Raw genomic sequence first — 21463 nt, 5'->3', positions numbered from 1 at the left:
TCGACGCTGAAGGTCCCTTCAACTTCGGAGGTTCTTTTGTAGAGGATGTCGATGTGGTTTTTGAAATCAATGAGGTCTCGATAGTGAAAGATTTTTGGGGCTACAAACCTTTATTATGAAAGAAATAACCTCTTTCTCCCTCTTCGAAGGGGTTTGCCCTGTCTCAACATAGTAAACTATAATGACCTGTCAGAATGTCCATCCAAAAAGAATATGTTCTGCGTCCTCTGGCAGAAACCTAGCAATCTAACGCTAACACTTCAACCAAACATCTAGAATAAGAGTAAAATTCATTCACCAGGAGAATTATTTAATTCTCTTGGTGGCTTGCTTCAGTTTCCTCGTAAAAGTAATTCTTTTGGTGTCCCTTCAAAACAGGGCCATAGGAATGACTCCCTTCTCATCTTGTTCCTTTATCAAAGTTCTCCACAGTAAACCTTCAGCACTTCTACAGAAATCTTGTGTCGGTCCATTTAACTCTTTCCAGGAAGTAGAAAAGCTCACAACTTTATCTGGCCTCCGTTTAGCACCTGGATTATAAATATATTTTCCAGGCTCCTCTGTCTTTCCTGTAAACCTTTCACAAGTCTGCTTGAGCAGTGCTAAAGGTTGGGCCACCGCAACGAGAAAATTACTCCCGATGCCTTCTGCTACAGCCTTGGTATTGGCTTGGCCACTGTGACGAGGGAGACGACTCCTGTTCCACTTTGCTGGAGCAGTTGTATAGGGTTGGCCATAGCGACGAGGGAGATGAGCTGGGCCTCTTTCCCAGACCCCACCCGGTCTTCCCACCACTCCAGTTACCTGTGGTGCCTTGGGGACATGGCTGCGGTTCTTCTCGGGGTCTCTTCATCCTTCTCGCTTTCTGCACGGCTCTGCGACAGGGTCATGGTCTTGGCCTCGTTTCTGGACCAGACGGTCCACCTTCCTGCGGTCACACCACCACCAAAGTGAGTCGGCTCCCTGCCGGCACTCAAGACGCTCCAGCAATGTTCGGCTCTTCCTCTCTCGCTCCCGGAGATGCGAATGTACAACTGCAGTGTTCCAACTTAGTACATCCTGGGCTTCATGAGATCTCCTTTGTCTGTTCTCGCTTTCCTGTTTGTACTGTTGACGCCACCCTCACTTAACATCAACACCATCTCTGAAAGCCTCCTTGGCACTCTTCGTGCCTTCAATGAGCCACCTTGTTACAATACTTGGCTGACTCTTCATCTGGCCACTCCATATGCCTCTCACGTTCTTCTTTGTCTCAGTAGGTCTCATACTTGTCACAGTCATGGGTTTACAGTAGCACATCTACTATCAAGCGTGGATGAAAAGAGTGACCATGAGGGTAGGGGTTTTTGTGCTGTGGTGGTGTTATAGAGGCTTTTGCCCAAGTGTAAGTCCTTATTTGCAGGAGTGGGATCCCTCCCTATGAGATCCTCCTGCATATTACCACCCCCAGGGTCACTATTGGGTAGCAGCCTCACCTCCCAAGACTCAAAAGAAAGGGCTCCCCACTCGGAAGATGTGACAATACCTGGTGAATCATCACAGTCGCCATCTCAGAGGTCTTTTGACCTTTTGACTTTTTTTTGGGAGCGCAGGTCGGAGAGGTATCTGGGGCCTTTTTTTTTTTCCCGAGGGAGCAGCTAGAGTCGCCTTCGAAAATACTTCCAACATTTTCATTCTGAAATGTTTCTATTCAACCGCTGAAGCAGTCTTCTTGAAGAAACATACCTGGTGCCAGTTGGGAGAGGAATCTGATGCGGAAGATCGATGGCATCTTGGCTTACCTTTCTACTTGGAAAACGAAGAGAAATGATGAGACTCAGTTCTTGATTTCAACCTCTTAGAGTGGTTAAACAATTTTTGAGGCCTTTCGGAAGACTTGTCCCCCGCGTAACTCCTACCTACGGAGGAGTTTCTCTTGGAAGGTTTGGAGGACCGTGATTTTGACATCGGACAAACAAGGACAAGCTTCAATCTTGTCTCCTTCACGGCCTTGCTCGTCATTGATTGGAAAGAGCAACACACTGTGTCATGGGCCTCGTTGAGGCACCAGAGACAGATTCTGTGTGATCGATATCTTCGAATCACAGTCCACACATCTCTTAAAGGCTGTTTAAGGCATAGATATTGTGAAAGAATCACGAAAATTACAACATGCTAAGAAATAAATTCTGAGGCGAGTCGAACCGTACCAAGGACTTGCTGAGCATGCGGAAAAACAGAACTGAAGTAACGTGATGTGGTGCATGTTATTTATAAGATCATCAACGTCACGTCCAGACGCTGGAATGTAAACAGTCAAGGGACATTGATGCAGATAACACACAGCAGCCCCTGCTGTCAAAGCAGGAAATAAATCTCAAAGATGAGGAATCCGTGGGAGGACACAATCCCTTAGAAGAACAAGTTACGTTCTTACCTGGTAACGTTCTTTCGATGGGATGGTCCGACGACGTATTCCATATCTATGACAGGTAATGTCCACAGCTGTGCTGCTTCGGAAAATCTTTGGCGTCTGCGTCCTGCGTCGATGCGCCTTCCCCGAGGACCTCCTCCGACGGCCGACGTCACCCGATGTGATAAGTAGGACGCACGACGCCCATAGCCTCAGTTATAGTTTTTTCCCAGAACGTGTGTCACCAGAATTCTGCCAGTCAGACACACAAGGCCTTGCGGAAAGCAAGCTGCAATCGCAAAAGAAATTCTGCAGCAGGGAAGGCAGGGAGGGAAAGATATGGAATACTTCGTTGGACCATCCCATCGAAAGAACATTACCAGGTAAGAAAGTAACTTGTTCTTCGAGGGGATTGGGTCCTCCGACGTTTTCCATATCTATGACAGACTCCCAAAGCAGTACCAGAGCAAGGAGGTGGGAAAGAATTTAGAATACAAATTTAGCATGCCCAATCAAATTGCGGAATAGAGAACTGCCTTGCCAAAGGCCAGATCTTGCCCTCTGAAGGAATCGAGTGAGTAGTGACGTACAAAAGTATGCACTGAAGCCCAGGTGGCTGCATCACAGATGTGACGAATAGGAACTACCTTCTGCAGAGCAGTAGACGCAGCCACTCCTCTGGTAGAATGGGCCCGCAAGCCAGCGGGAGGGTCCTTACCCGCCAAGCGGCAACACTCAGAGATAGCTAAAATAATCCAACGAGACAAAGTCTGTTTCGTCACAGCTTGTCCCAAACGCTTTCCAGCGTAACCAATGAAAAGTTGATCGTCCACTCTGACCCGGGACATGTGCGAAATATAAAAGCTCAAAGCTCTCCGAGGATCAAGCCTATGGAGCCTCTCCTCTTCCTTACCAGGATGTGGAGGAGGATAGAATGCCGGAAGAACAACCTTCTGGCTCAAATGTAATTCCGAAACCACCTTCGGAAGAAAAGGAGGACGAACTCTAAGGACAACCCTGTCCTTATGAAACACAGTGAAGGGTGGCTTAACTGAAAGTGCCTGTACCTCACTCACTCTGCGAGCGGAAGTAACCGCAACCAAAAACACAGTTTTCAGAGTCAACAGCCTCAAAGGGCAAGAATGTAAAGGCTCAAACGGAGCACCCATAAGAAACTTAAGAACAAGGTTCAAATCCCAACCTGGCACCAAAAAAGGTGACGGAGGGAACGCATTAGTGAGCCCTTTCAAAAACTGCGAAATTAAAAGGAATCTTAAAATAGGAACACTCTTCAGACGAACGCTTAAATATGGACAGCGCCGCCAGGTAACCTTTAATGGTCCCCACTTGCAAGCCCCTGTGGGCCAAATAAAGCAAAAAAGAAAACCATGGGAATGTCACATTGAAAAGGATCCACATTCTGAACTCTGCACCAGTCGCAGAACTTTCTCCAATGGCAACGGTACAGAGACTTTGTTGCCGGCCGCCTGGCCGAGAGTAACACCTCCATCACGTCTTCAGGGAGGTCCCAATCCTAATACCTCAACCTTTCAGAAGCCAAGCGTGAAGGTTGAGGGATCTGACCTCTGGATGGAGAACCTGACCCCCCTCCCGTGAGAGCAGATCGTCTCGGTAGGGAAGACGATGTGGAGGGCAGATGGACAAGTCTAGAAGGTCCGGGTACTACGTCCTCCGGGTCCACGTCGGAGCAATGAGGATCATCCGGGGACCGAACCTCCGTAACCTCCGCAGCACTTGCGGGATGACGGGGACTGGAGGAAACGCGTACAGCAGTGGGAACGACCACTCCACCACGAATGCGTCTCCTAAGGCTCCTTTTGGAGTAAATTCCCGCGAGCTAAACCTTTCGCACTTCCAGTTGACACTGGAGGCGAAGAGATCCACTTGAGGGGTCCCCCAAAGGGCGAAGATCTCCAGGAGAATCTCCTGAGCCAGCTCCCACTCGTGAGAGATCGTGCTCTGCCTGCTCAGAGCGTCCGCCGTCTCGTTGTCGTCTACGGCCAGATGAACCGCCGAGATCGAAACTTCCTGCTGGATGGCCCAGGACTCGAGCTGCATCGCCTTCCTGCACAGCAAAAGTGACCCTGCACCCCCTTTTTGTTGAGGGAGTGCATGGCCAGCGTGTTGTCCGTTAGAATCGGGACACTCCTTCCGCGCACAGTCGGCAGAAAAGCCTTCCGGGCTAGCCTGACGGCCCTCAGCTCCAACAGATTGATATGGAGTCTGGACTCCGACGGAGACCAACGACCACTGACTGTCAACTCGTTGGCATGAGCTCCCCATCCCATGAGGGATGCGTCCGTCACGATCGTCACCTCCGGCCAGGGCAGCCAAAATGGGGCCCCCTTCATCAGACTGCCCTCGACGGCCCACCACAGAAGGTCCCGGGCTACCAAGGACGGCACCTGAACACGGTCCGACAGCCTGCCGGAGGACTGAGACCACTGGAGCTTGAGTGCCCACTGCAAAGATCTCATCCGCAGACGAGCCTCTGGCACCAGAAGAATGCAGGATGCCATGAGGCCGAGCAGTCTCAAGAACTCAGACGCTTGGAGATTCTGGGTAAACTGAAACTTGTGCACCATCTGCTGAATGTGAAGAGCCCTCACCTGAGGAGGAAAACACTGCCCCAGGGACGTGTCAAGCACTGCTCCGATGTACTGGAGCCGCTGCGTTGGTGTCAAATGGGACTTCTTTAAATTGAGGGAGAAGCCCAGCTTGTGAAGGGAGTGGCAGGTGACGGACAGATGATCCAGGACTTGCTCGGGAGAGCTCCCCCTGATCAACCAATCCTCCAGGTAGGGGTAGACGTGAATTCCCCCTTGCCTGAGATGCGCTGCCACCACCACCATGAGCTTGGTGAAAATCCTCGGGGCGGAGGTCAATCCGAACGGCAGGACCCGAAACTGAAAGTGCGAGTGGCCAACCGCGAACCTCAGGTACTTCTTGTGCTTGGGATGGATCGGCACATGGAAGTAAGCATCCTTGAGGTCGAGAGACACCAACCAGTCCTGAAGTTGAAGGGCCTGGAGGACTTGAGAAAGAGTCACCATCTTGAATTTGTCCTTCTGAGGAGTTTGTTCAAACCACGCAAGTCCATGATGGGTCTCAATCCCCCATCTTTCTTTGAAATCAAAAAATAAGGGGAATACCATCCCTTGTTCCTCTCCGCTACAGGCACCAGTTCTATGGCGCCTTTCTCCAGCAGGGCTTGAATTTTCTGCGCAAGGATCGGATCCGGACACTTCAAAGAGAGGTTCCCTGGTGGATTGTCTTGAGGCCTCTGCCGAAAAGGAAGACAATAGCCGTGGGTTATGATCTCCAGAACCCACATCTCCGAAGTAATGGCTTGCCACTCTACAAGATGCTGCGCCAGCCTTCCCCCAACCGGCGAACCACGGGACCTAGCCTCATGACTGAGTGGTAGCCGCTGCAGCGTTGCCTGAGGGTAAAGAGGCAACTGACCGAGCGGCCTTGGCACCTCGAGTACCTTTATTTCCACCTCTGGCACTCTTACGATGGCCTCTTTGACTGCTAGCTCCCCTCGCTTTACTGAAGGACGAGTAATAGCAAAAGGAACCTCCCCTCCATTGCTGTCCCCTGGGACAAAAAGGCGGAGGTTGACGCACTGCAGCGCTTAAGGACTTTGCAGCAGCTTTGGAGGTCTGCAACCTCTCAAGGCTCTCGTCAGCCTTGCTGCCAAAAAGGTGTTCACCGTCAAAGGGCACGTTGAGGAGCCGGGACTGCACATCAGGAGCGAACCCAGACTTCCGCAACCACGCAAACCTGCGCATTACGGTGCTCGCCGCCATGGACCGGCTGACACAATCCCCCCAAGTCCAAACCCGACTGAACGGCCTCACACATAGCATCCTTGCCATCCTGAACCATAGCAAGGAAACCATCCCGTTCGTCCCCTTCAGGAATATGTTCAGCCGCTAATGCAACACAGTTCCACAGAGTGTGTGTGAAACGAGACAAGGTACAAATGGAGTTGGCCGCCTGAAGCGCCATACCACCAGAAGAAAACACTTTCTTCGCCCAGCCGTCAAAACGTTTGTCGTCCCTATCCGGAGGGATGGTAGGATACGACGCCTGCTTTGCCGGAGCCGTAGCCGCCTGCACCACCAAACTCTCCGGAGTGGGGTGCCTAGACAAGTAGCAGGGGTTGCTACTGGCTGGACGGTATTTTCGCGACGAAGACTTGCCCACTGTCGGGAGACTCTCTGGAGCAGTCCAAGCCACCGCCACCCTTCTCTGCAGAGCCATATGAAAAGGCAAAACCGGGTCAGTGGGTGGACCGAGATCAAGCATGTCTGTGAGATCATCCTGAACGAACTCCCCTGGGGGAGCTGACCAACCCAAGTACTCAGTAACCCGAGACATAAGGCGCCGATATGAAGAATCGGCATGAGTGCCAGGCTCCGGCCTACAAAACTCCACTTCCGGAGAGGTGTCCAGTCTACTGTCATCATGCAGCGACTGCCGCAGGTCATCAAACTGGCTATGGCCCGAGATAAGTTCATCGGGAACCGTAACCGGAACCAAGCCGCCATCAGAGCCTTCATCACCCTCAGAAATGTACTCCAGGTGGGGAGAGGAAGCCCTCTGGGGACCAAAGCAGTGGCTGACCTTAGCCATAGCCTTTCAAGGGGCAAACCCCGTGCCATGGGGCCCCTCCGACACCACCGCCTCGAAAGGCTTCGAGGGCGCCGAACAAGTCGGCGCCGGCGTCGACAGAAAAGGTGTCGACGTCGAGCGAATCGGCGTCGACGTCAGCTGCAGCGCCGCCAGCATCGGCGGCGTCGACACAAGCCTCGAAGTTGGAGCTCCGAGCGTGTCTCTCGACGACCTAGGCGCCGACGGCATCGACGAGCCCCTCGAAGGCAGAGCCTCGAGAGAAATCGTCGACGACCTCGGCGCCACAGGCGTCGACGTCTTCTTCGAAGACGGCACAGGATCACGCGGTCTCGAGCGCGTCAAGGACCGGGACCTGGAACGGGCATGGCGAGAACGGCTACCCTTGTCCGAGCGGGACCTCTCCCGCGAGCCGTGCCGACCACCCAAGCCCGAAGGCGTATGGGCGGTGTCTCTCGACCGATGCCGACCGACCCCACTCGGAGGCGCAGACGGACCGGTGCCCTGCGATTCAAGAATCGCTAGCATCTGCTTCCCGAAGGAAGCCCATTCCTCCGGTGTCGCTTGCATGGAGGTATAAGTGACCCGCCGACGGGCGGAGTCCTTGGAAGAGGACGGGGAAGGCAACCTATGCCGGCGCTTCCGGAAATGCCTCGAAGAGGCGGAAGAGTGGCGAGACCGACTCCTGGAAGGAGACCCACTGGACTTCCGACGATGACGCGGAGAGTCGGCCCTCGAGTCATCTGTCAAAAGCCCCGCAGACCTCGACTTCCGGGGCTTAGACACCTGGCCTACCGACAGCTTCTTCTTGCGTTCCCGCAAGGCCTTTGCCGTGAGCGACTGGCAGATGACACAGTCGTCCGTATCGTGGGCCTCCCCGAGGCACCAGAGGCAGGCGTTGTGCGAGTCCGTGACCGACATCTTGGACCCACAGTCCCTGCAGTTCTTGAAGCCCGGACGCGGGGTTGAAGATGAGAAAGACATCGCCACGAACAGGTCTTCACAACAAACCGAACAGGTTCAACGAACCGAGAATTGAAAACAGCAAACTCCAACGAGTCGAGGCGTACCGAGATTCACGAAGCGAACACGTTCGCGGAAAAAACGGAACTGAGGCTATGGGCGTCGTGCGTCCTACTTATCACATCGGGTGACGTCTGCCGTCGGAGGAGGTCCTCGGGGACGGCGCATCGACGCAGGATGCAGACGCCAAAGATTTTCCGAAGCAGCACAGCTGTGGACATTACCGGTCATAGATCTGGAATACGTCGGAGGACCCAATCCCCTCGAAATGACAAAGCTGTCGAGTGTGCTGTCTGTTTTTATAAAACATAGTTGTTGTGTTGTCAGGGTTGATGCTGCTGCTCTTGTCTGGAAGTAGTACTCGAGATACACAGTGCCATTTTCATCACTAGCAAATTCTAACACGTTTATGTGGCGATTGTTGTGTTGGATATCACCTGACATGTGCCTTGAGTGCCTGCCATTGTGCCTTCCACCTGATTTGGGATTTTTTGTCATAGTCACTTGCACAGGTGAGTTTATGAAAGACTTACCCTTTAACATGGTTGTGCTTTTCCACTACTGCAGAACTTTTGCCACCTCTTGAGACACTACCAGTACATCCTCCCATTTGTCTGCCACATGTGACAACTGGCTCACAAGCAGCTGATTGACAGGCCACATATTGAGGCATGCAAATGGGATGATGTACATGCATGAGGCAATTAACCTTAGTAGTTTCATTACTCTTTGTACCGTTAATGAATGATTGGCTTGATAACAAGGGAATTGAGCTTGAAGTGCTAGTAAACTTTCTTGAGAGGGATAAGACATTGCTCGCCTTGTATCCTTGTACCGAGGAACAGTTTGGTTTGACATTAAATTAGGCTGGATTTATGTTCATTAATAGAGAAACTCAGCTGGTGAAAAAGAGAATTGTCGGTGGGTGGTGCCATGTAAAATGGTGGTGCTCCCAACCATTGTATTTTTTTTTAAAACAAATATTCTGTATCCAATTAAATGTGTGTTTTTCAAGATGCTGGATGAAAAAACAGGCGAGTTACTGTGGAATACGTGGAGAGACCAGAGAGCTCTGCGGATGTTACAGTGCAGACACGAGGAGGGGGGAGGGGCTGTATTTGCCAGATTTCTAAATGTATTTCACAGCAGCCCAATTGCAATCAGTGGCCAAGTGGGATTCCACACCGGAGGGAGAAATTGTCGGTCTGTTATGGGGGTGGGGGAAGGGTGTACCTCCGCATCGGCAGTTTATTGAGCTATTGTGACACCCCAAAGGGGTTAAGGGCACTTCCATTGTCTTCACAGTGATACAGGAGCTATGGAAAAACTGTTGAATAAGCTGAAGGCGATGGGCCTTTATAGTACCGAGCTACCAATAGGGTTTGACACACAGAGGATGTTATCCTGGAAGTCCATAGGACAGGGCGCATTGGAAGGGTGCAATTGTGGAGTGGTGGGGGATCTATTCGTAGGTAGACAGCTGATGACATTTGATCAGTGGAAGTCAGTGTTTGGTATGTTCCCTGGACACTTTCTCGCATTTGCCGGGATACATAGGAGACTAGTCGAAGTATGGGACAGTATCCCGAAGGAACCCGAGACAAGCTCTCTGATGCAGACACTGTTAACACTAGAAGAGGGGGGGAGGGCAGGGGGGCACAGGATTAGTAGATTTTATGCAGCCCTACAGATGACCCGGTTGACTGAGGAATTAGTAGTCAAAAGTAAATGGGAGCATGATGTGGGTTATTCTATTAAAGAGAAACAGTGGTCCCATGCATGGGAGCAGGTGAAGGTGGTCTCTCAAAACGTGCACTTGCAATTAATTCAATTGAATTATCTGCATAGGGTAAACATGACCCCCGCTAAATTGCATAGAATTAACCCCTCGGTACCGCATGAATGCTCATGTGCAACACGGGGTCCGCCGGCTACAGGGGTGTCATGGATCATCTAAACACTTTATTGCATTGTACTTATGAATGCTCCACAACAGTCTGTATACTGGGTTTAATTCCCGGGGGAAAGTTCCACAAAACTCCGTGCAGGATGGCTCACTTTTTGATGGTTTTAGCCAAACGCAGGGTAGCAATCTCCTGGAAGAACGCCTTGGGTCCAACAATTGTCCAGTAGCTCCATGATGTACAAAGATGCAGAATGGCACAAGTGGAGTGTCTGAGGAGGAATATGCATCCAGATGAGGAGGAGGGAGGAGAGGGGGCTGAGATGGATTGGGGCAGTTCCTGAATGAGCTGGCTTCCTCCCCACACCTAAAACCTCCATGAGACAAATATCCAGAAAAATGAGATTGAATGGGAGGTGGTGCGCCGTCTACAGGTGAGAATATTGTACTGTTAATGCAAAGACGAGGTCCATGTCAGTGTTAATATGGCAAAGGAATGTTACTGCTGGTATTGCTTTGGATACGGTTGGTGTACGGGTGGGGGTTTTCGGGAAAGAGAAGGTATCTGAGGGAGAATTGTATATTTGTGCATTGTTACAGAGAAGTGGGATCTCATTCTCATAAATGCTCATGATGGATGTGACAGGATATGACCTGTTCTGTTCATGTTTTACTTTATGGAAAAAAATGAAGAAAAGTAAAAAAAAATTAATAAAGAGGAATGGTCTGTGTTTTTTTATAGCACAAAGTGGCGTGCTACTCTGTTATGAACCCATTGTCGAGGTAAGGGTACACTGGTATTTTCTGTTGCACAAGAGGAGCTGCCACGAACGCTAGTACTTTTGTGAACACACAAGGTGCCAATGCAATCCCAGAAGGTAGCATCTTCAGCTGAAATGACGATTGTCCGTATTGAATCTTAGGTACTTGAGATGACCAGTGAATGCTGAAATATGTCAGTGCACCTTGCATGTTCAGTGTTGACATGTAATCTTTCCTTTTTTAAAAGGGAGATACCTATTGCAATATGGTCATTCTGAATTTATCTGCCTTAACAAATTTGTTTGCAGGCTGCAGATTACTAGTCTCTTGGTTTTGCAAGAGGCAGACCCCTCTAGGGGGTTGGGATCTACTACTTCCTTGAGGGTGTGGTCAGTGGTGTGAAGTAAGAGTACGAATGGCTGTTCGAGCTTGCATTTCATCTTCTGTAAGAGGGTTGTGAGTACTGCTTTATTGATCATCCATAGGATTGACCTCGATAAATATCTGTATTAGAGGATGCCCTGCTGTGCTGTCTACTGGCGATTTGTCCCAGTATTTTCAGGGTGCTCTATTTTGAGCTTTTTCTAGAGCTTCATCCACTGCTTCGTCAAAGAGAGGGGAACTCTCAATGGTTTATCCAACAGGCTTGCTTACATTTCCATCTCAAACCCTGTGCCTCATAACCATGTATGACGCTTGACAACAGTGGCTCCCGCAACCAGACAGCCTTTGGTCTAATGCATGCTTGATAACCCGTTTGCAGTCTTTCCTTTCTTACACATTTTTGGGGGAAAGCTGGTTGCAATGATTCAGGCACCCCTTTAATTTATAGAGTTTATCCCATTGGACTGTTGCAAGACACCATTTGGGCAGTTGCATTAGCAATGCGAATACTGTATGCAGCGAATTTAGCTATTTTTCTGACATAATAGCACGTTTTCCTGCTCATCTTCTTGGGAGGATGTCTAGGTAGGTGCGTTACTGTTGTCATTGTTGTCTTCACTACTAGGGAATATGGACTCTGGCGACACTCACCGCATACCATATCAGGTTGTAAAGGTTTATTTTTTGATTATGCAAGCATTATCAGCTTTTGTTGCAGATTATCTTCACAGAGTGGGTGCTAAGTGCTTTCTCCCAGATTACATTAAGGGAATGCAATGAAACAGAGTTTTGTGTTCAATGAAGTCTATATCTTCATATTAATCCACAGTCTTAATCCCAAACCTGCCTGCCACACCTTTGAGCAAAGCTGCATTCCCAAAATGGTCTTTCATTGAAGTAGTAATAGAAATTGGGGGATCAGTGCCCTTTGGTCAGTCCCTGGGTAATCCCCTAACTTTCCAATGCCATCTTTATTTATTTATATTACGAATTAGCAAAAAACCAAGTTAGCCTTACATAAAAATCAGAAATAACGTCACTCATTATTACATAAAAATATATAAAATTCCATAAATATCTTCATTTATGGGGATCTTTTCTTCTTGATCCTCGGTTTTCTCCACGAGAAGGCCTTAAGGATGCTCCAAGTTTACCCTCCTTTTTTTTACTTGAGCCAGACCCTGAAACGGACGACTGTACTCTCTCCTCAAGGCTCGATGTACAATATAAATAGACTGGAACCTAATACGACGATTGACAGGGAGCCAGTGAAGGCATCTCAGAGTGGGGGAGATGTGATCCCAAATAGAAACACCAGCAATCATTCTGGCAGCAGTGTTCATCAATATCTGTAGACGGTTACGTAAGTATAGGGGCTGGGACAAGTAGAGAGCGTTGCAATAATATAGTGTTCCAAAAGCAGAGGCAGCCACCACAGGGGCACGCTTGTATCTTACTTAAGATTTTAAGCTTGAAGTGACCCCCTTGGCAAACTGAGCTGACTTGCGTGCCCATGGAAAGGGTGGTCGAGATCTTAACACCTAGATCCTTAACAACGACAGCAGGTTTAGGGAAAGGACCAAGAGAGGAGGGACAGTACTCAGGCTTCCAGAGCAAGGTCATAGGGGCAGCACTCACGATTAGAACCTCAGTCTTGTCGACATTCAGTAGAACCTCAGTCTTGTCGATGTTCAGTCTAAGCCAGTTCAGACTCATCCAGTCACCAACAGCAGTCAGACAATTCCTAAGATTGGCAGAGGGCTCAGGAGAAGCCAGATCAATGGGCATCACTATCTGGGTATCATCTGCATAGATGTAACTCATCCTACACCAGAGGATCCCTCTGGATGCTTCAAGTGTTTCCCTTTTTTCACTTGGGCCATTCAAAGAAATGGGCAACTGTAGGCTGTGACTGCAATCTGTGCTCTCTCTCCTCTAGGCATTTATGCCATTTGTCCTATGATGTTGAAAAATCTAACATACCCTTATTTTGGAGTGCTGAGAGAAAGAGTTCCTCGCTGTATGTACCATGGTGTGATTGTGGCTTAGTAAGTAAAAAACCCTGTTTTTAACTGAGAGGCTACCTTTTACATGTTTACTAGTTTTAACCTTCTTTAAATGTGCATGTGGTAAAAACTCGTTGTTTGGTTTCATCAGTGCCAAATGTGAGAGACCGAGCAGGTGTGACTTTCAGTAATTTAGCAGTGCTCTGGTCACCAGGTGCATTCTCCATTTGCCAGCTTGACGTGAATTCACATCCTTCTTTTATGGCTGTTCAGGGTATACGACAACCTCAGCCCTCAAAGCTTCCACCGCAATAACCTCTTTCGAGGTGGAGGCGGTGTAGGGAGGCCAGTGCTCGATTCTGTGCTCCTTTAGATTTTTTGCTTTTAAGTTCTTACACGTCGAGTCTTCCGCATAGTGCCTTAGAAAGCGGTTATTACACACCCTGTGTTCCTGGGGAACTTGGCATTACACTCTGGGCAACAATAAAATTGAGTCTTCTCCAAGAGAAGACAAAGTAGAGAGCAGCCTGAATTTTAAATGTGTGGGGAATTAGAGGTATTCTAAAGACACAGTGAATATAGTTTTGTATCCCTCCACACTCTCCCTATTGTACGCCTTTTCAGTGGGTGTGACTTCAGACTCGTCTTCTTATTCAATCTCGCATGATGAAATGTTCTCTATTGTCAAACGAAGTGTCGGATGTCGCAGAGCCGAAAAGTTATTCTCCAATCCATGCACATGCAATCAATTGATGGCAGAAAAATAAAGCAATTTGACGACGCTCACACATTATGTAGCATGCATACATGTAGACACACTGCAGGGATATTTTACCAGGAACACCCCTGTCGACTTTCTTTTCAATTTCGAAAAAAACAATTTGTAAAACACCTCTGCCACCTAGTTCTACTGTGACTCCTTCTTACATTTGATGACTCAGACTATGCTGGTACAGTGATGTACTGCCCATTTGATTAGATCAGTGCTTGAAGAATCTCTGTTTAAAAGTTTAAAAAAGGCCTTCATGCACTCATAAAATGGATGTATGTATGTAATGGAGCAGTCATCAGATTTATACTTTTTCTTAGAACGTGAGAATTGCACAAAAATTCTGCAGCTCACCTTCTGGGATGGGATGCCTCTTTAGTTGGGTAAAATATTTCTGCTCAATTTGCTTCAAGAACTTGGTGGGTGGGCGTCCTCTGCGTTTTGGAGGCCCTGGTCCTAGACATCCAGCCGGAGGAGGACGCTTTGGGTTGTCTGGAAGCTTGCGCAACGGATTGTGAGCACGGGTGTTGTGAATGGGGGTTGAAGCAGCAGGAAGATGAAAGGGCACATCTGTATGTAAGGTAGCCCTGTAAAGCCCTCTGGACTGAAAAGAAATAACATTGGTGTTAAAACGCAATCACAATAAAAGACTTGTTAAACCATTTTGTCCCCCAAACACCCTTAAAGCAGCATTACCATATAGCATAGCCCAATTATACCCTTATTAGATCTATATCTTCAGCCTTCAATTTTAAAATTTACTAAATATTCTTTCTCAAATAAAAGAAAATACTTCACAGATTCCTCATCATTTGAAATAAACTGTTTGGTTTACAGTTTGTTTCTCATTCGGAATCGCGTAGGGGGTTGGAAGACCCTCTCTCCTTCCCAACATTCCGCCCCTTTCGTTAATTATACATTAACAATTTCCCCTGTATTGTTACCCCCGGATATCCCCCAGTTATCGTTCTCTCAGTATCTGTGCCCTCTCTAACCGTTTTGCTTCCAAATAGGATTGCAATCCTTTTGTAGGAACCCATGCTCTACACACACTACGTAAAGTTGCTCCAGACTAAGCATACTCTTCAGGTGTGCAAGTCATATATATACATGCCCCATCCTTCTCTAAATCAAACCAATGTTCGGCATAGTTCTCAGCATCTGGTGGGGGTGTAGCGATAGTGCCAAGGGGGTGCAACCTGTGTTCAGTGCGGATCATGCAGAGTTTGGGTGGGTCATCTGTCTGGGTACTGTATTCTGTGGTACCATGAGGTGCATTGGAAACCCCAATTGAGACCATCTTAGCGCTACTAGGCACTGCTTTGGTACAGCATCTGAGGCCCAACTGGCAGGTGCAAAGAATGACCAGCAGGAACACGATCATGGCTACCAACATCTTCACTATTGCTCCCAGCCAGGAAGGGGCCCAAGAGAAAATGTTCTCAAACCAGCCCTCACTCTGTATTCCAGCTTCTTTTTTCATGCGCATTACCAGGGTGTGTCCGGCCCCTATTTGCTTGGGGGAGACGTTCTCTGCAACATTAGGAGGCATGCCTCCTTTGCTTCCACCCACGTCAATTTTTTAATATGATCAGTCCAGAATGGTGCACATGCTGTATTCACTCGGGCCAAGACCTTGTCTTCAAACCTTATCAATCCTCCCGCCATGCAACTCAGCGTTGTTTCTTGCCACTTTTCCCCAACATATCGGAGTCCTTGTACCAACAAATGTGGCCTTGGCAGACACTGGATACTTTTGGGATTATTGTTGCACTGCAGTTGGTCTGGGTCTGATACTTCGAGCCTTACCATGTGTGCCTGGAAAGTGCCTTGTATCCTACATAGCGCTAGATGTATCAGACATTGATCCTCTAGAATGCGTACTTCCTGTAGCACTAAGACTTTGCGGGCCCCTGATCCATGCGGTATCAATGAACAAACATAACAGGTCCCATTCACTTTCTCTCTCCCCACAGTGCTCATGACCATATACCAGCTATTGGATAGTTGTGGATGGCGCACATCTCCTATAGTATCAAAGCCAAGCCCATGACAGGTGTCATAGTATGCCCTTTTCGTTTGTCTTTTCATTTGTTTACTGCTTTTTATATAATCATTATCACTCCTACAAGTACTAGTGTTGTTAGTGCAACTGGCCTCGTGGAAATAATTGGGGGAAAAAAAAGGACCCGACAGTAGCAGCTAACAATCCTGATTCAGTGGGTATGTTAACAGGGAAAGAAAGGTTATTGCTGACATGTAAGATAGAATTTGTACTAGTACTATTATATATGTTATCAATAGTCGTGTTTTGATAAACATCCCCCACTCCCCCATCTTTTTATATGTGGACCCCATATAAAAACGGCTCCTAAATAAATGCCTAATGAAAACATAAAAATTGCAAACAAGCCTGCATATAATGCAGGGCACAGTAAGGAAGGCATGGTAACAAATTAAGAGAGACACAAGCGACCACAGTTAAAGGGTGTTTATTGAACTTTCTAAACCTAAATCTAAGATGGGAGCAAGCTACGAGCATCAAAATAATAATAATGCAGTCCTAGTGGAGTCTCGTCAAAATTAAAGGGCCAATACTAAAAAAAAACATATTGCCAATCCTTACTGCCAAGTTACAAATAGGGTGGGGTAATGTTCATGAAAAAGAAAGAAGTGTTCACAAAATGTTAAGTCAGGATGTTCAAGCCATTGACCTCCCTTCCCCACGTTTTCAGCAAGGGACAAGGCGGTTTACTCAAGCATAGCACACTCCTGGGCTTCTTTGGCACGAGGACAGTTCTATTACACGCATTAGGGCCTTCTATGCCCAAGTCTTTTAGGTTATCAAAAGTCTCTTGATCCAGAGGGGCTGATGTATCAAACAAACGAAAAAGTTAACTTCCAAGTATTCAAGTAGGGCGATTCACTCTTCACCCCGAGTCCCCCTCACACGGGCTCAGATCCCTTTTACACAATTAGTCTCCCTCAGCCGGGCTCAGACCAATTACAGTTCGTATTTAGCAATCGAAGTCCTTCCAATGTGCACAGGGTATGGCTTGACCCGTTGCAGGACCACTTCGATTTCACAGTTCACAATTTTATACTCTCAGTTGGATGCCTAACAGAGTCCTTCAAATGAGCACCCACGTGGCACCAGACCCCTCTGTATGAGGCATCTACCTTGGTTTCAAAAGTTCAATCACTCTGTGGATATTCAATTATATTTGCATCGCTCATCACATACGCCTTACTTTCCGTTCTTTGCAGATTTCATCATACAATGGTGCCGCTTGCAACCTTGGCTCTAACACAGACCGGTCTGCTATCAGTCTTCCCAACTCACCGGCTGTGCTGACTTTTCTGGAGCAGCTTTGTTGTGGAGCCAAGGACAGTACCACAGCAGCAATCGCTCCTCCCCGCCTCGGCTATGGATGCGGGAGAGCGCCTGGGTAACTGACACACAGTGTGCCTTTCTGCAGCCTTAATTCCCGGTCCAAGGTTTCTTATTCTTGAGGGCTTGTTAAAGTAGTGGTTTTCTTCCTCTGAAATTAGTGCCTAATAGTGTCACTGTGCTAATAGCGTCAAAGTTGAACCTACAAAGTATGCCTAATAGTGTCACTGTGCCAAAGTTGAATTTAGAAAGTATGCCTAATGGTATCACTGTGCTAGAGTTGACTTTGGAAAGTGGCCCTAATAACATCACTGTGCTAAAGCTGAATTTGCAAAGGGTGCCTAATAATGTCACTGTGCTAATAGCGTCAAAGTTGAACCTACCAAGTGTGCCTAATAGTGTCACTGTGCTAGACTTGAATTTAGAAAGTGTTCCCAACATCATTAAGTGTTCCTAATAACGTCAAAGTTGAAAACTGTGCTAAAGTGTTGAGTTGAATTTAGAAAGTGTGATAAAGTTATGATTGGTAGCTGTTAGGCAGAAACCTGTGCAGTTCCCTTAGGGAGAACTGCAAAAGGTTTAGGACTACAGGTGTTCGCAGTAAACCCACTTGGTAGCAGTCTGTACCACCCAGATTTACCTGGTAGCTGTGGCTGAGCAGTCCGACTTCCGTCAAGAAGAGTTAGGCAGTATGCAAAGTATACACAATAGGCACTCAGACACACCAATACAAGCAAACACTGAGCAGAGCTTTGGTATCAAAGTATATAATTATTTATGTAAAAACACTGTTTGAAACACTCCAGCACTCTTATTGTAAAATATTCTAAACATAGTTACTATTGTAATATATACACCCCTTTTTCCTCATCAGATAAGTCTTAGTAAAACACCACTTATTTTCATACAGAGGCGAGCGCTTAACTAGATGGCACTCCAATAAGGTTGTGAAAAAGGGAGGGAAAAAGACAGAATATGGAAAGTTACACCACTCTAAGATTTAGGAACACTGTTAGCAAGGCAGAAGAGCAAAAGTCACTGGTGAGCCAAAGTCCAAAGGCTGGGCCCACTCTTAGAGAGAGCAGAGCACAAATGCTCCCAAGATCACACAGTTACACTAGGCTTAGAAAGTCTTGCAGAGAGTTTGAAAAAGTGTTTAGAGAGGCTCAGAAAAGTTTAGCCAGGGTGTCCCAGGCTAACCCAGGTTCGAAAGCTGGGGGCTAAATCTACCCCATACAGTCGGTGGCAAGGGAAGCCAGGCGGGACACGGTACCTTCAGTGGGAAGGATCCTCCAGCGGTGGCAGTTGTTCCTGGCAGTGGGTGCAAGTCTCGTCGTCGTCCAGGGGAAGAGAAGATCTCGACATGGAGGAAAGATGAAGGTCGTTGCACTACCAGGGAAGAAACCAGCCGCAGAGTTTTCCGGTTAAAGGTAGTACCCTTTAATTCGCGGTCGTGGTAAAACGTGGTATCCCGGTTGCCAGGGTGCTTGGCACAGGCAAGGCGGCCACGAGATACGTCGGGAAGGCGAAAAGACGGTGAAACTGGTTATCCCCACCAGTCAAAGGAAGAAGACGGGAGATCTCCTCTGTCGTTGGGAAAAGTGGTGAGACGGTCCAGCAGGGCTCCACCGGTGGTGTCGTGGCAGGTCAGCTCAGCTTCTCCCTCGTCGGATTCTTAGGTCCTGTGGCGACTTCTGAAGTTCCAGTCCCCAAAGCCCTGCTTTTATGCAGAAAACCCCCATTCACTCAGCCTAGCTATCACTCAAACAAGCTAAGTGGTGAGCCGGCCGGCTCACCACTTGGGCCAATCAGGACGGAGTGCGACTTGAGTTGCCTAGGCAACTCAGTCCTGGGTGCCTAAATCCCCCTCCACAGTACCCCAAACAGAGTGGCACCACTTTGGAGGGCTTCTGTGGAGAAGCCCGCCAAAAAGTGGAACAAAGGGCACGACTTGGGTTGGAGTCACAGAAGAGAACACAAACGCCATTTTAGAACCGAGTTTTGGCAAAAAATATCAACTGGAGAATTAATATTAATTAAATAAACCGGCGGTATGTTCGCGGCTATCGTAATTAAATAAATAAAGATAGTAGCCTCGAACAATGGGAAAATCCCATAGGGAAATATTCGCAGTTGAATATAAAAAGTAGTACCCACTGCCACCAGCCAAAACTCGATCAGGGGGGACGGAGACGTGCCCCCTCGACTAACAGACCCCAGGGCAATTGAATTGCCCCAGCCAGTACGTCCACAATATGATGGTTTGTACTGGTTCTGTTCAGAATTTAAGACTAGTAAATTCAATGGTGACTTTACATGCCCTGGGAGACAGTAGTCAGTCCCAGGGTATGGAGTCTATACTGGGGGGTCACTATGACACCCCTGTGTTACTGCACTGAGGGTGCTGTGTAACACACATCACAAAAACACATGAAGCCATATGGGGTAAAAGGCCCCATAGCCCATTAAACACATCTAGATTCAAAAACACACTCAAATCATGCCCAAGAGTGAGGGTAAAAGTCTCACTCTTGGCAGGAGAAAAAAATAAACCCCAAAAATCCAGCAAAGCTGCTGGGGGACTCACTAGGTTAGGAAATTCAGCCTAAACAGAGAATTCTCCCTAACAGTAGCATATGCCTCACTTACTTGGAATTGTAAATGATAGCATGATCCACACTTAGATGGAATTGTGAATGATAGCATATCCCACACCTTGATAGAATTGTGAAATATAGCATATCCCGCACTTGGATAGACTTGTGAATGATATCATGTCTCACACTTACTGTTGAACTTAAAAATTGTGCCTAATGTACACCCCCTGTCCTGCTCTTGTGCTTGATTGCAGGTGTTTTACTGATAACCACCATATCACACTACTATACTTACTCTCCCCTATACATCATCATTCAACTAGAACACAGCTGTACTAAGACACATTCGGTCTAGCTGTTCTAATAATAACATGACCCCACAAACTCCACATCATCCTAATAAAACACAGCTAGCTGAGCACATTCCGGCTATCTTAAGCGTCTCCTCAGGCCTATTGCAGCCAAAACTCAGTCTGGGTGTCCACCCTCCAGACTGAACACATCCAACTGATTTCCTCAACACCACACCTACCGCTAAGAAGCAGCTATCATGCAACAACCAGACCAGCTGCACACATATCAGGTGCACCCACACACCATACCACACTCTCTCTCTCTAATGACTGAACTGCAGTTCCCGAGGGCGTTCAACCTACCAGCGCTTTGAGATCATATGAATGATACATAATGCGCTATATCAATGCCAAGTAACATAACATAACAAAAGGCAATTCCCTCTTATAACCCTTTCTGGACTTGCCGCCTTTCTCCTCGTGTTAAACCGCCATCTCTGAACTACTGCTTCCTCATGTGTTTTGCCTTGCTCAGAGTGCTTTCGTGTTCCGCCTTTTATCCGTGTGGGGAAGTGTGATGGAAGTCAGGTGTGTGTAATTATCAGTAATGGCCTGACTCTGCCTGACCCTTGCGTCGGGACATGTCAGGTATACGGCTCGGGTGTTAGTCCGTTTTCTCTCACAGTGTTTTGCTCACCTGGTCTCTGCGGGGGTGTTGGGGCACGGTTGGAGTCCACCCGGGACTGGACTCCTAAGGTTCAAGCTCTTCCCTCGACTGCGATATTGTAGACTGCTCGAGTTGCTGGTTATACCCCTGGGAGAAGGTAAGAGGCAATGAGTATGCTGCAGTGGAATTGCGATCCCCCTCGGACCCTTCGTGCCAGAATGATATGAGCATGCGTTTTCCCATATGACCTCACCTGTTTGTAATGATGAGCTCTCTGTCCTGCTTTCTCTCAGCAGGGGCGCCATGGACAGACCAAGTTGCGTCACTGGTCCTTATGCGTGGTGGCCCAGACCGGCTGCGACCAATCCCGCCTTGGAGGTACGTTTTTGTAACAATGATTATTGTCCGTAACGTTGTAATGTCCTTTCTTTCCCCTTAGGTATGAAGATGGCCTGCAGAGTCGTGGTGATGGAAGAGGGTTCTAAACGATGCCAAAGAGGATCCAGAAGAGCCCACTAGTAGGTAAATTGGGTTTCCGGGTGAAGAGCAATTTTGTGAGTTGCGCAGCCAAGCAGTTAAAGGTTTATGCAGTTGCTAACCTTATGCTTTCTGTCTCC

At 48.0% G+C, this 21463-nt stretch overlaps 1 protein-coding gene across 4 annotated transcripts in view; it reads right to left on the bottom strand.

Annotated features, from left to right (window-relative positions):
* Nucleotides 1–21463, bottom strand: part of BAZ2A (bromodomain adjacent to zinc finger domain 2A) — a 2136751-nt gene that overhangs the window by 527361 nt on the left and 1587927 nt on the right. For all 4 annotated transcript variants that reach the window (XM_069653682.1, XM_069653683.1, XM_069653685.1 and 1 more), the window contains one exon: nt 14253–14502. In XM_069653682.1, the coding sequence (XP_069509783.1) occupies nt 14253–14502 (250 nt within the window). The remainder of the gene's footprint in view (nt 1–14252; nt 14503–21463) is intronic.

This window comes from Ambystoma mexicanum, chromosome 3q (genome assembly GCF_040938575.1).
Source record: "Ambystoma mexicanum isolate Mex_15411 chromosome 3q, UKY_AmexF1_1, whole genome shotgun sequence".
Taxonomy (NCBI): domain Eukaryota; kingdom Metazoa; phylum Chordata; class Amphibia; order Caudata; family Ambystomatidae; genus Ambystoma; species Ambystoma mexicanum.
Note: the sequence above shows the minus strand (reverse complement) of the source record. Positions and strands in the feature narration are given on the sequence as shown.